Source organism: Equus przewalskii, unplaced genomic scaffold (assembly GCF_037783145.1).
Source record: "Equus przewalskii isolate Varuska unplaced genomic scaffold, EquPr2 ChrUn-6, whole genome shotgun sequence".
Taxonomy (NCBI): domain Eukaryota; kingdom Metazoa; phylum Chordata; class Mammalia; order Perissodactyla; family Equidae; genus Equus; species Equus przewalskii.
Window position 1 is genome coordinate 360,053 of NW_027228754.1, and position 14,131 is coordinate 374,183.

The 14,131-nt window shown below is 39.8% G+C and overlaps 1 protein-coding gene and 1 pseudogene across 2 annotated transcripts in view; one reads left to right on the top strand and one right to left on the bottom strand.

Moving 5' to 3' along the window:
- SDHC (succinate dehydrogenase complex subunit C) overlaps nt 1-14,131 on the top strand; it is a 30,237-nt gene that overhangs the window by 11,449 nt on the left and 4,657 nt on the right. For both annotated transcript variants that reach the window (XM_008533879.2, XM_008533877.2), the window contains one exon: nt 3,846-3,907. In XM_008533879.2, the coding sequence (XP_008532101.1) occupies nt 3,846-3,907 (62 nt within the window). The remainder of the gene's footprint in view (nt 1-3,845; nt 3,908-14,131) is intronic.
- LOC103560001 (large ribosomal subunit protein P1 pseudogene) lies at nt 11,932-12,591 on the bottom strand (annotated as a pseudogene).

Below are 14,131 nucleotides of genomic sequence, written 5' to 3' on the forward strand. Positions count from 1 at the left end.
ATTTTTTAATTGGGTTGTCGTTTTACTTTTTTTTTTAACTTTTTTTTATTGTGGTGAAATATGCATAATGTAAAAGTTGCCATTTTAACCATTTTTAAGTGTACAGTTCAGTGGCATTAAGTACATACATGTTGTTGTGCAACCATCACGACTGTCCATCTTAAGAATCCTTTCATATTCTCAAACTGAAACTGTACTCATTAAGGGATAGTTCCCGTTCCCTTCTTCCCCCAGCCCCTGGCAATCACCAGTCAATTTTCTGTCTCTATAAATTTGTCTGCTCTAGGTACCTCATAAAGTAGAATCATACAGTGTTTGTCCTTTTGCATGTGGCGTATTTCATTTGGCGTATATCTTCCAGGTTCATCCATGTTGTTGCATGTGTCAGAATTCTGTTGCTTTTTTTTTTTTGAGGAAGATTAGCCCTGAGCTAACATCTGCTGCCAATCCTCCTCTTTTTGCTGAGGAAGACATCCATGCCCATCTTACTCTACTGCATATGTGGGACGCCTACCACAGCATGGCTTGCCAAGTGGTGCCATGTCCACACCTGGGATCCGAACCGGAGGCCACCAAAGCGGAATGTGTACACTTAACCCCTGTGCCACCAGGCTCGGCCCCTCTATTGCTTTTTAAGGCTGAATAATACTACATTGTATGCATATATTACATTTTGCTTATCTGTCCCTCCATCCATGAGCATTTGGGTTGTTTCTACCTTTTGGCTATTGTGAATAATGCTGCTATGAACTTTGGTGTACAAATATCTTTTTGAGTTCCTGCTTTCACTTCCTTTGGGTGTATACCCAGAAGTGGAACTGATGGATCATATGATAGTTCTATATTTATTTTTTTTGAGGAACTGGCATACTGTTTTTAATAGTGACTACATTGTTTTATGTTCCCCCCAGCAGTGCACTCCATATTCTTGCCAATACTTATTTGGTTTTTAAAAAATTTTTTTGCAATAGACATCTTAATGAGTGCACAGAACTATCTCATTGTGGTTTTGATTTGCATTTCCCTAATGATTTGTGATGTTGATCCTCTTTTCACATACTTATTGGTCATTTGTATATCTTCTTTGGAGAAGTGTGTGCTACTTTCTTGATGGTATTGTTTACAGCATAATTACTAGATCGCTTGCTGAAATTCTTATAGCCTATGTCTCTAGCCTTTCCTTGATTACCATCCTGCTAACAGTCAGAAAAGCAAATAAAATTAATACATTTCAAATCAGTAGATATTTGGTGATTGCTCAATGTGCTTGGTACTCCTTTAGGAGTTGGAAATGCAAAGATAAATAAGATATAATCTGTGTTCCAAAGGATCTTAGTATTTCCTGAAAAAAATTTTTCCTAAAGGAAAGCATACTGGCTCATAGTTTTCATCTTTGCTATGAGTGAATTAAAACAGTCTTGATTTTCTCTACTAATGTTTGAATGGGAAATAGTAGGGATGATTTGTCTCTGCTCCCTGATGTCTGAGGCCTCAGCTAGAAGACACAAAGGCTAGGCCTGAATTAATCTGAAGATCATTTACTCACTTGTCTTGGGTTGATCCTGGCCATTAGAGAGGCCCTCATTTTCTCTCCATGTGGGCCTTTGTACGTGATCTCTTTGCATAGGCTACTTTGGCCTTCCTCATAGCAGGAGAGAGGGAGGGACGTAGGGAGGGAAAGTGATTTGGAGGTCATGCAATGTCAGCGCAGCTGCATTCTCCTTCTTGAGGCAGTTGATCATGAAGTTGTGCCCGGATTCAAGGGGCTAAATACTTGCCTGATGAGGAGTGACAAGATTCTGGAAGATCGCGTGGGACTGGAAATAATATCCTGGTTATTATTTTGAAAATAAAATCTCCCTTACCTTCTCACTACTAGACTAACCAGGCTATGGTTTTAACCATTTTTGAAAATTAGGGTAACATTTGGCTTCAGTGGTTTCTCACATTACTCCCATTTTCTATTTCAGTATTTCTGAAAGACTACCAGTACAGTACCTATGTTTCATCTCTTGGCTCTTTTAGTCATGGGATTTAATTCATCTGGCCAGGAGCCCTAAGTGCATTTGGAATGCTAAGCAATGTCTTATAATTTCCCCACCTCTTTTTTTTTTCAGTTCTCTCAAATCAATATTTGTGCTATCTTTTTCAGTCTGATAATCATTCTCTTTGACAAATAAAATAGTTGAGCAATTTGCTTTGCACTCCGTCATCCATTAACATAAAATTGTCCATCCCAGTTAGGAGCCTTTCTTTCCCTGACTACAATTTTAAAAGCCCCTTTTTGTTGTCCTTGACGTTTTTGCAAGCCTCAGCTCATTCTGGGTTTTAGTTTCCTGATTCATCTAACCAAATTATGCCATTGTTCTCTGCTTGTCCTTTGTTATGTGGTTCTTCTTCCGCCTTTTATATTTATCCTGTTAAGTCTGAGTTAATCAGAGTGGTGTCTAGCCAGTTTTTTTGGTTTCTTTGGATGTTATTCCTTTTTTACTGTGAGCATTTTCATTATATGTTAGCATTTCTTTTTGATATCTTTTCAACCTACTTGAGATGCTTTAGAGTGGTGAATTTGTGGTCTGATTATGCTCAGCATTCCCTATCTAAGCTGACTTTCCAGGATGAATATTAACTTTATCCAAAGACTCCTGTTCTTTCCATTTCACTAACCGATTCCCTCTTGACCATGAGAACTAGGTCTAGAATATGGCAGTGCTCATTGTCCTTCTGTGAAATGCTTTGGCAAAATTACAGTTAAGAACATGATTTAAAAAGGTGTTTGATGACAAAGTACTTCAACCTACTGTGGATTAAGAAACATATATTAAATCCAGCAAAACTGGATTTAAAAATTTGGGACAAGTAATTTATTAGAGAATAAATGCTATGGTCAATTTGGATATTTTGGCGTATATACTAAGACAGAATTCAAGGATGATCATATAGTCTATGAAACAGTGCATAAATACAACTTGCTTAAGTTTCCTTCTACTTGAGTCTTATGACTGGAGAAACAGAACAACCCAAGTGGTTGTATTCTTTTCTTTTCTTTTTTTTTTTTTTTTGCTGAGAAGATTAACCTTCAGCTAGCATCTGCTGCCAATCTTCCTCTTTTTGTTTAGATTTTTTTTTTTTTAAATTGGCACCTGAGCTAATATCTATTGCCAGTCTTCTTTTTTTCCTTCTTCTCCTCCCCAAAGTCCCCCAGTACATAGTTCTATATTCTAGTTGTGAGTGCCTCTGGTTGTACTGTGTGGGACACCACCTCAGCATGGCCCGATGAGCTGTGTCATGTTTGTGCCCAGGATCGGAACTGGCAAAACCCTGCACTGCCGAAGTGGAGTGCATGACCTTAACAACTTGGCCAGGGGGCCGGGCCCCTCTTTTTGCCCTTTTTGTATGTGAGCCACAGCCACAGCATGGCCACTGACAGACGAGTGGTGTAGTCCACACCTGGGAATCAAATCCAGGCCACCAAAAGTGGAACGTGCGGAACTTAATCATTAGGCTACCGGGACTGGCCTCTAGTGATTATTTTCTAACTGTATGCAACTTTAATTGGTGTGTGACCCACGTTGTTCCTTATGAATGGAGGAATTTGGGTTATAATTGATTCTCCTCTTAGCTCTGTCGGTAATGCAATCTGGTAAAAGAGGGATGCTTCTCCTTCAATATATGTTTTCTTATTTTCAAACCAGAAAGTGGAAACATAGGAATGTGAAATCTATTTGTGTTTGTGTTTAAATAGTGCCTGTTTCCAAAGTAGTTTGTGTTCTCTTTGCCAAGATGGACTCTACTATAGTGTCTACTTTTCCTTTTTTTAATTGCCTTTGTGTATTTCTTTGCAGTTGGTCTCTTCCTATGGTGATGTCCATTTGCCACCGTGGAACTGGTATTGCCTTGAGTGCAGGTATGTCTGTGTGTTTTATGCGCATGTGCATACACACACTTCTATGAAGAACTTTCCTCTTTCTCTGGCTCTAGGCGCTGCCTCCTTTGCAATTCAGCAGCCTGATTTAGAGAAAATGATGAGTTCACTTAAGCTTATTGTTCTTTCAGTCCTTAAACAATTAATGCTGAATTCCTGCTATGCTCAGGTTCTTAGCCAATTTTTAAATCATCCCTAGCACGTCCTGATACTATATTTATTGAAATTATAGAGAGCAGAGAGAGAAATATAATAGAGATGGACTGGCAGACTTAACATTGACAAAACACAGTCTAAGACTAGTCATCAGCCTTATTCTTCCAGAAACTCAGTTTTAGCATCTATTCTTTGTCACGTAGAATTGATCAGGCTCAAAAGGACTAACTCACACTCTAATCTCACAGAATCTTGGTTTACAGACCAGAATGTCTGTTTATTTAATTATTTAATATGAAATACAACTGCAGAGTGAATTGTCTGCTGATCTTAGTGTATCCTTTTCAAATAGTAAGGTTTGTTACAGATAGGAAGTGCAGATTATAATCAGGTTTCTGAGATGTGATGCGTCTTTCCCCGGTAGGGATACTTTGTGAGAAGATCAGCTATATTTTAAATTTTTCTATGGCTGGTGCTGGAGACATGGACATATTTTTGTTTTTTGTAATATCCTTCAGGGCCATCCTAGGCTTCTGTAGACTACATTTTTACTGAAGTGGTCATCAGCAGGAGCAGGACTGGTGGCTTAAGTGTAGGGATCCTGTATTTAGGGAGCTACTGCTGAGACATTGGCAGAAATTATCTAAAGTTGTGTCTCTGATATTTGCAATCAGATTAGTTTTGTTGATAATCAAGTAAGGAGGAACTCCTACCTAAGATCTGATGGTATCGTTCCTATGTTATCTTTCCTTTGGTTGGTAAAGGAATGATGAAATCCAGGTATCAAGATATTTGGTGTTGGGGCCGGCCCCGTGGCTGAGTGGTTAAGTTCACACGCTCCACTTTGGTGGCCCCGGGTTTTGCCGCTTTGGCTTCTGGGCGCTGACATGGCACTGCTCATCAGGCTGTGCTGAGCCGGCATTCCACATGCCACAACTAGAAGGACCCACAGCTAAAATATACAATTATGTACTGGGGGGATTTGGGGGGAAAAAGCAATTTAAAAAAAAGAAAAAATTAAAAAAAAAAAAGATGTTTGGTGTTGCCTGAGAATTCATGTATATTTCTGGTCTTTAACCTACTTGCACTGAAATTAACATAATAAATTTCAATATTAGACTAGTCTAACTGTAAATTCATAGTTACTTTCTTTCTGCTTATTTACAATCTCATAATCTTTAGATTGACACTTTCTGCTTAGTTTGGTGGTATCAATGAGCAGATTTAATCCTAAAAATCATTGGAAGAACGAGAGCAGTTTATTTATCAGGCTATAGTTTCCCTTATTATCTCAGTGTATTTATCACCACTGAATGAAAAAAAGAATGTTGACTCCTTCATAGAGGTCCTTCTTTCAAAACTGAAAGGGAATAGATTTTTGCTAGGTGGACTTAGGAACTTAGCTCTCTAAACCTCAGTTTATTCCTTGCAAAACGGGCATTTAATAATGCCTGTCCGAGTGTTGATGGGATTTCAAGAAACTATACTCTGGATGTTAACTATGGAAATAGGAATGAGAAGCATGATAAACTTAATAACAACAGTCTTTTAGAAGATGATGTCCATTGAACCAAATGGTGAGAAGACCTGGATCATTTGGCCTGAAATGAAGTCAGTCTCAGCAACTGTGATCTTTGCATTCTTCTGAGTCTTCTCTAATCTATTTTTCACACAACAGCAAGAAAAATAAAACTCTTTTGAAAGTAAATTGAATCATGTCACACTTAGAATCTTCCTATTACGTTATTTTCCTTTGCACATAGACTAAAATTGAAATCTCCACCATGGCCTAAAAATGCCCTGTCTGATCTGGCCCTTGCCTAACTCATCTCTGCCATTCCTCCCCTGGCTTGCTCTGCTTGAGCCACATTGGTCTTTGAACTCCTCAGAACAGGCAAAAATCTCCCTCACCATAGAGCCATTGCATGTTTTATTCCCTTGATCTGAAATGTCCACTTGTACCCCTTCCTCCACTGTGCATGGTTAGTTCCTTCTTAGCCTAGATCTCAACAAAATTGTCACTCAAAGAGTACTTTGCTTACCACCATATGTAAAGTTGTAGCTTCTATTTCTAGTTCTATTGTTAATTTTCTATTTCACAGCACTAGTCCTTCATTGTTCTTAGTACACTCACTTGTTTCTTTCCTAGCTTATATTATGTAATTTGTAATTATTTTGATTGCTTTTTATAAATCTCTCTCTTCTGTTAGACTGTAGACTCTTCAGAGAGTCGGGATGACATCCATTTTATTTACCGTTCATACCCTCTAGCACTCAGTAGGTGCTTAGAAAATCTTCATTTGCTAAGTGAATACACCCATAAATCACTTTGCTCATAGTGGTCATTTCAGAAATGTTCATTCCTCCTACCTTCTAGTTAATCTCCTGTTATGCATTTGAAATTGGAAAATGATAATAATAGCCTCTATCTTTAAGGGTAGAAGAGTCTAAGGAGTAAGACAAATATTTATAATGCACCGTGATTACTTTTTAATAGAGATATGAGATTCCAGAGGAGAGACCAACTCTGAAGGAGTTGAAGAGCTTGAAAGAAATCTGAGTAGGAGAGTTCATGAAGAGGAGATAGAGGAGGGCATTCCAACAGAGAAACTGCCTTATGCAAAGACATAGGGATTGGCAAGTGTCCAGAGTCATCGGATAATGATGACTAGGTCTGGTGGTTTGAGAGTAGTGTTTATGGGAGAGGTGGTGAAAGATAAGGCTGGAAAGCGTGCCAGACAGTGAAGGACTTTGACTGCCACACTGAGAAGTTGGAACTTGACCGTCGGAAGGCTTAAAAGGTTCATGTTCTGGTTTGTTCTAGTAAAAGGACAAACTGGCCTAGACAAATCCATGATAAAGTATTTATTCAGTCTGTAGAGATTTGTGGCCAATATATAAATCCTAAAAAGCATGTTGAACTAAAAAGCACGATGACACTAGTTTGACTTGAAAATAGAATTTATTGAAATTCTATTTTACAAATAATCCTTTAAAAGACGGAAAGAGATGGCTAGTAACACTCTTCCATTATTTTGGTTCTATAGGGATTAAAATTCTCATGGTTTTTCACAGTGACAGATGCTCTAAAAATCTACATGAAATCAGGTAAATTCCTTGAGAACAGCGTGTAGCTGAAGCTGCAGTATGAATGAGACTGCAAAGGGTAATCAACAAGATGCAGTATACAACAATAAAAAGAATGAGATTAGAACAAGAAAATATGGATGCTGAACCATGGATATTTTAGAGGAATGCAACTATAAATGAATTATATAGTTATCTTGAGTGGGTATAAGAATGGTACTGAATGTTTTGGGTAGTCTTTAAAAACAGGTAGGTTGAAGAATCAGAACTTCTTGAGAGATGAGTGATGCGTGAATGCATAGGCAAACCTACTGCTCAGGCAGTCAGCTTCTTTTCTAGAAAAGCCAAGGAACTTACAGATTTCTAAAATAACTAATGGAACTCTGAAATGGCTGGTTTTTTACTTCTGGGCTTTTGATGAGGTGAGACATTAGTTATTGATTCTCAAATGTGATGTGTTATACATACAGTAGGAATCCTGGTCATTCCAGACTGAGGCACAAACTCTGGAGTAAGATAGATCTGAATTCACTTCCAATGCTGTCACTAGCTACTATATCATCACTTCCTTTTCTGCTTATAATAATGCCTAGTTAGGACTGTGAGAAGTAAATTAAATACTATATATAAAATTCTGGCTATAAATCAGTGTTCCCATGACCCCTTCCTCAGGTTCAATAATTTGCCAGAACAGCTTACCAAAACTCAGGAAAACACTTTACTTACATTTACTGGCTTTTTAAATAAAGGATGCAACTCAGAACAGCCAAATGGAAGAGCTATGTAGTGTAGAGCAAGGTATGGGGGAGAGGAGAGGTGAGTGTACGTGGAGCTTCTGTGCCCTCTCTGGTCATACCACCCTCCCAGCGCATGGATGTGTTCAACAACATGGAAGCTGTCTGGACCTTGTAGTTTAGGGATTTTTATGGGGATTTCATTGCCTAGGCAGGATTGATTAGATCACTGGCCATTGGTAATTAACTCAATTACCAGCCATTATCCTATCCAGAGGTGTGGGGGGCTGGGAAGAGGAGGGGAGTATGGTGCTGAAGGTTCCGACCCTCAGATCATGCCTTGGTCTTTCTGGCAACTAGCCCCCATCCTGAAGCTATTGAGGAGCCCCCAGCCACCAGTCGTCTCATTAGCATACAAAAGACACTCATCACTCCAGAGATTCCAAGGGTTTAGGAGCTGTGTGCCAGAAACTGGGCAAAAAGGCCAAATATGTATTTCTTCTTATAGCACATCTTCAAGCACAACATCAGTCAGTTAATTCAGTCAAAAGTGACTTTGGCCAAGACTTTCCTCGTTACAAGTGAAAAATATATGAGAAGAAAATAAATAAGAGATTTCCTAAATCCCCCTCTCATGTCTAGTGTACTGGGAAGCAGGAAATAGCTTCTGCTCCTGGAACCTGTGTGCTTGAGGAGGCCTCTTCTAAGAGCTAAACAATTTAAATTGGGAAAACAAAGTCACCGAAGCTGTCCTATCTAATCACTAAGAAAAATTAAATGCCACTTTCACTTGGCTGCCAAGACCAGCTCCAGGCTGCTCCACCACAGTTAAGTGCTATTTACAGAACTGTGCAGATTGTCAGTAAGTCCTATTGCCACTTCCAGAAGCCATCATAGACTCTTTCAGATACTTCTTCCCAGCAAACCCCTGCAGATGTCACTGCAAATGAAAATGAAAACATCTAAAAGAGCCTTGGTGGAGCTGTCCAAGTGATTAAAACTGAGCTTGACAGCGCCTGATTGCTCTTTAGTCTGAAGTGTTGTCACACTATTCTCATCATGATGTATTCTGCCTGTCTGTTTTCCTGCAGCCTTGGTGGGGGCGGGGGAGGTGTCAGGAGTTTTCATGCACTGAGGAAGAATGAAGCATTTTCCCTTCTGTAACAACCAATTTTTCCAGGTCATCCCATCTTGGTAATGCGAGGATTAAGATATAGCAGTCATGAAGTAAGAAGGGCCGAGAACAAGATTTTTTGCTACTAATGATCAGCCATGTTCTGAGGTGTAGGATGAAATATTCCCATTATTAATGTAAATAATAATCACTACCAGACCTCTGTTAGAAACTTTATGTAAAGTATTTAATTTAATTCTCACAGTCCTAACTAGGCATTATTATAAGCAGAAAAGGAAGTGATGTAATAGCTATTGACAGCGTTGGAACTGAATTCAGATCTATCTTACTCCAGAGTTTGTGCCTCAGTCTTGAATGACCAGGATTCCTACTGTATGTATAACACATCACATTTGAGAATCAGTAACTAAGGTCCCATCTCATGAAAAGCCCAGAAGGAAAAAACAGCCATTTCAGAGTTCCATTAGTTACTTTATAAATCTGTAAGTTCTTTGGCTTTTCTAGAAAAGAAGCCGACTGCCTGAGCAGTAGGTTTGCTTATGGATTCAGGTGATCTTTCAGTGAAGGTCTCATTCTCCAGTCTGACCTGTGTGAAAATCAGTATGGAGCAGGAAATGAGAATGGTAATGTCCACTCTGGTTTCCAAGGTTTGAGGAATTGTACAGTATCTAACAATGTATACATCCCATTAGTAAGTACTTGTGGTTATTTAAGAATGAAATAAAAAAAAATTTATTTCCATTTATGTGGATAATTTTTTTCAAAAGGCTGCTAAATTGTTAGAACATAAATACTTAAGTTGTTTGGATCTAACTACTTAATAAACAAAACTGTTAGGTGTTTCTTTTGGCTTAGGGGCATGAAAACCATGAAAAAAACTACTGAAAACACTGAGGTACATGAACTGAGAGTTTGAGAAGGTGTGGGAGGAAGATATGGACCCAGGAGTGTTCAAGGATCTTCCACAGTCTAGATAGATAGGAAGTTAAAAGACCACAGGAGCCCCTCCACTATCCCTTTGAATTTCAGTGCAAGCCCAAAGCTCGGAAACTTCAACAGCCACGCGTATGCTTTTAGCTATCAGGGCAGGCTCAGCCCTCATCTGTGCACCAGATGTGACAGCAGTCTAACAGCTGAGTCCTGGGAATGGCCACTTGTAACAACACTAACCCATACAAGAAAAGACTGATAGGTCTGCCACATCCTAGGATAACACTGTCTACTCTCATATTACCTACCGCTGAGTCAAAACTGATGGAAGTCAAAACTTCAGCCTTTGCTTCTCCTATGGATGTCATAGAATTCTGTCAGTTAGTTTAATCAATTCAAAAGGAAAAGACTGTTTCTAAAATCAGATGTTCTCAAAAACCATTCTACTACATAACTACAAGCCAATTTTCTCAAGATCAGTATTTTTTTTTATTATTTTATTTTTCCTTTCTCTCCCTAAAGCCCCCGGTACATAATTGTGTACTTTTAGTTGTGAGTCCTTTTAGTTGTGGCATGTGGGACGCCGCCTCAGCATGGCTCAATGAGCGGTGCTATGTCTGCGCCCAGGATTCGAACCAGCGAAACCCTGGGCTGCCACAGTAGAGTGCGCGAACTTAACCACTCAGCCACGGGGCCGGCCCTCAAGATCAGTATTTTTAAAGGATGAAAATACCAACAAATCTAAAACCAGTTAAGAATCAGGAGTTTAGGGGCCGGCCCCGTGGCCGAGTGGTTAAGTTCGCGTGCTCCGCTGCAGGCGGCCCAGTGTTTTGTCAGTTTAACTCCTGGGCGCGGACGTGGCACTGCTCATCAAACCATGCTGAGGCAGCGTCCCACATGCCATAACTAAGAATATACAACTATGTACCGGGGGGCTTTGGGAAAAAAAAGGAAAAAATAAAATCTTAAAAAAAAAAAAGAATCAGGAGTTTATAAGTGGTTAAGAAAAAAGTGTGGTATTAGTGGAGAGAATCTGAATTTAGTGTTCAATTCTCAGCCCAGTCACTTCATGCTGAGTAAACTCCGATATGCTTCTTAATGTTTCTGAGCTTCAGTTTCTTCATCTGCTAAATGAGGGTAGTACTGTTTTTCAGATTGTTATGACGGTTAAATAATTATGTAAATTTTCAGTAAAAGATGGCTGTCGCAGTAATTGTATTTGAAATAGGTGTTATTTTTCTGATGGGTTGGGTACTTCAAAAAAAAACATGAAATGAAACATGGTCTCTTAGGTATACAGAAAATAGTGGTTATCTCTGAGTGGTGGGATTATGGGGAACTTTTTGTTTTTGTTTTTGTTTTTGAGGAAGATTAGCCCTGAGCTAACATTTGCTGCTGATCCTCCTTTTTTTTTTTTTCCCCCTGAGGAAGACTGGCCCTGAGCTAACATCTGTGCCCATCTTCCTCTACTTTATACGCGGGATGCCTGCCACAGCATGGCTTGCCCAGTGGTGCCATGTCTGCACCTGGGATCCAAACAGGCAAACGCCAGGCTGCTGAAGTGGAACCAGCACACTTAACCCCTGTGCCACCAGGCCACCCCTGACAAAAAGCTTTTCAGGATACTCTCCCCCTTCTACCAGGTGGATTTTGGTTCTTCTAGTTCTTCTGTGCACAAATATACCTTTGTTATAGTGCTTAGTTGTGGTGCTAGTTCACTCTAGCATCATACCCTGTACTGTAGATTGATTTACTTAAATGTCTCTACTAGACTGTAAGCTTCTTTGTGTTTATTGTTTTTTGATAAGAGTTCAGCTTTTTGTGTGTGTGTGTGAAGATTGGCCCTGAGCTAACATCTGTTGCCAGTCTTCCTCTTTTTGCTTGAGGAGGATTGTCACTGTGCTAACATCTGTGCCAGTCTTCCTTTATTTAGTGTGGGATGCCACCACAGTGTGGCTTGATGAGCGGTGCTAGCTCCACCTCCCAGATCTAAACCTGCGAACCCCAGACTGCTGAAGTGGAGTGTGTGAACTTAACCCCTACGCCACTGGGCCAGCCCCAAGAGTTCAGCTTTTTATTGAATGTGTTACAAGAGGTTTAGTCAAAAAGCCCAAAGCCCATGTCATCATCAGACTCCTCAGTTCTTTCTTTGCTTCCATGTTCTTCTCCTCAGCTGAGGCAGCAATGGTGGAGGGCGCAGGACCTCCTGCTGGTGCAGCGCCAGCTGCTGGGGCAGGTCCACCAGCTCCTACACTGCGGGAGGCTCCCAGTGTTGACACTGGCCAGGGCCTTTGCAAACAAGCCTGGCCAGAGAGTTTCAACATCTACGCCGGCTGCTTTGATGAGAGCCACTTTGATGAGAACATTGATCTTATTCTCAGTGACTGTCACCTCATCTTCATGCAGGATGAGGCCCAGGTAGATGCAGGCAAACTCCAAGTCGGAGGCCATGGTGCGGGCGAGTGCTGGGCAGGCTCTGCCGGGCATGGTGCTAGTTGCTGGATGAAGTGAGGGCCTCAACCCAACGCGGCCTTAGCTTCCTCGGAAGGACCAAGCACCTTAGCAGCAGCTTAACATTGCCCTCAGCTGTGAAGCGCCGTGGCTAAAATATGGCTTTTTCCTCTCAAGAAAGGAATTTCCGTCTCTTCCACCTCAGTCAGCACTGTCCCTTGTTGTGGGGATTCTTTTTATCCAGTTTTCAGTTCTCTCTCAAGGGTACTTGTTCAAGGACTAGTTGTAAATTTGTTGTGTCCGTGGAAGGAGGTGAGTTCAGGGTCCTCCTGTGCGGCCATCTTGACACCAGATCCCCTAGTTCTTAAGGGCAGAGACCATGTCGTAGTTTTTCTCGCCAGAAGTTTAGCACAGGTTTAGTACATAGGATGCTTTCAGTAAATGTCTGTGAAAGAAAGGAGTGCATGTTTGCTACATTTGATGGCAGTAGAACACAATCTTACACTCTCTGCATGCTGTTTTCCATCCCCTACTGCTATAAATGTTTCATGTTCTTTAAGGTCTTGGAAAGAGTTTGCATGTTCATCTCAATAACCTTACTATTAGAAGATTCCTTCTAGTGATGAATTGTCATGATTCTAACCACTCTTCTGTCTTGAGTGGAAATGGATAATTAAATGCGTGTTAAAATAATCCTGTGCATTTTCAACAGATGTATCTTTTCACCCTATTGTTGAGAATCACTATAACGAGCCACAGTTACTGATGGAAATGTGTAGGAGTAGAAACTAGGTAGCAACTGTTGTGGTAGAGATGGTTTCATAGCAGCTTTATTGAGATATAACTCACATACCATGCAGTTCACTTATTTAAAGTTTATAATTCAGTGGGTTTTAGTGTGTTCATAGAGTTGTGCTACAATCACCACAGTCAGTTTTAGAACATTTTAATCACCCCAAAACAAAACCCTATATCCATGAGCAGTCACTCCCTGTTTCCTCCCAATCCTCCAGCCCAAGGCAACCACTTACCTACTTTGTTTCTATAGACTTGCCCATATTGAACATTTCATATAAATAAAATTGTACAATATATGGTCCTTTGTGACTGGCATCTTTTGCTTAGCGTAATGTTTTCAAAGTTCATCCATGTTGTAGCATGTATCAGTACTTCATTTTTTTGTTGCTGAATAATATTCCATTCTATAGATACAACATGTTTAATCTACCCGTTCATCAGTTGATGGATATTTGGATTGTTCCCATTTTTTGACTGTTGTGAATAATGCTACTGTTACTATGTACAAGTTTTTGTGTGGACTTATGTTTCATTTCTTTTGGGTATATACATAGGAGTGGAATTGCTGGGTCATACATTAACATTAACATTATTAATAAACATCTGTTAACATTTTGAGGAACTGCCAGACTGTTTTCCAAAATGGCTACATCATTTCACACGCCCACCAGCAATGCATGGGGGTTCCAGTTTTTCTACATCCTTGCCAATACTTGCTGTTACTTGTCTCTTTATCTTTATATATATATAACCTAGTTTATTTATATTCATTATTAAATATAAATTAAATACATTAGACATTTATAAAGTTGTATATATTTTATATAAATGTACATATAATTTTATGTTTAGATATAGCATCCTAGTGGGTGTGAAGTGGCTTCTCATTATGGTTTTGATTTGCATTTCCCTAAT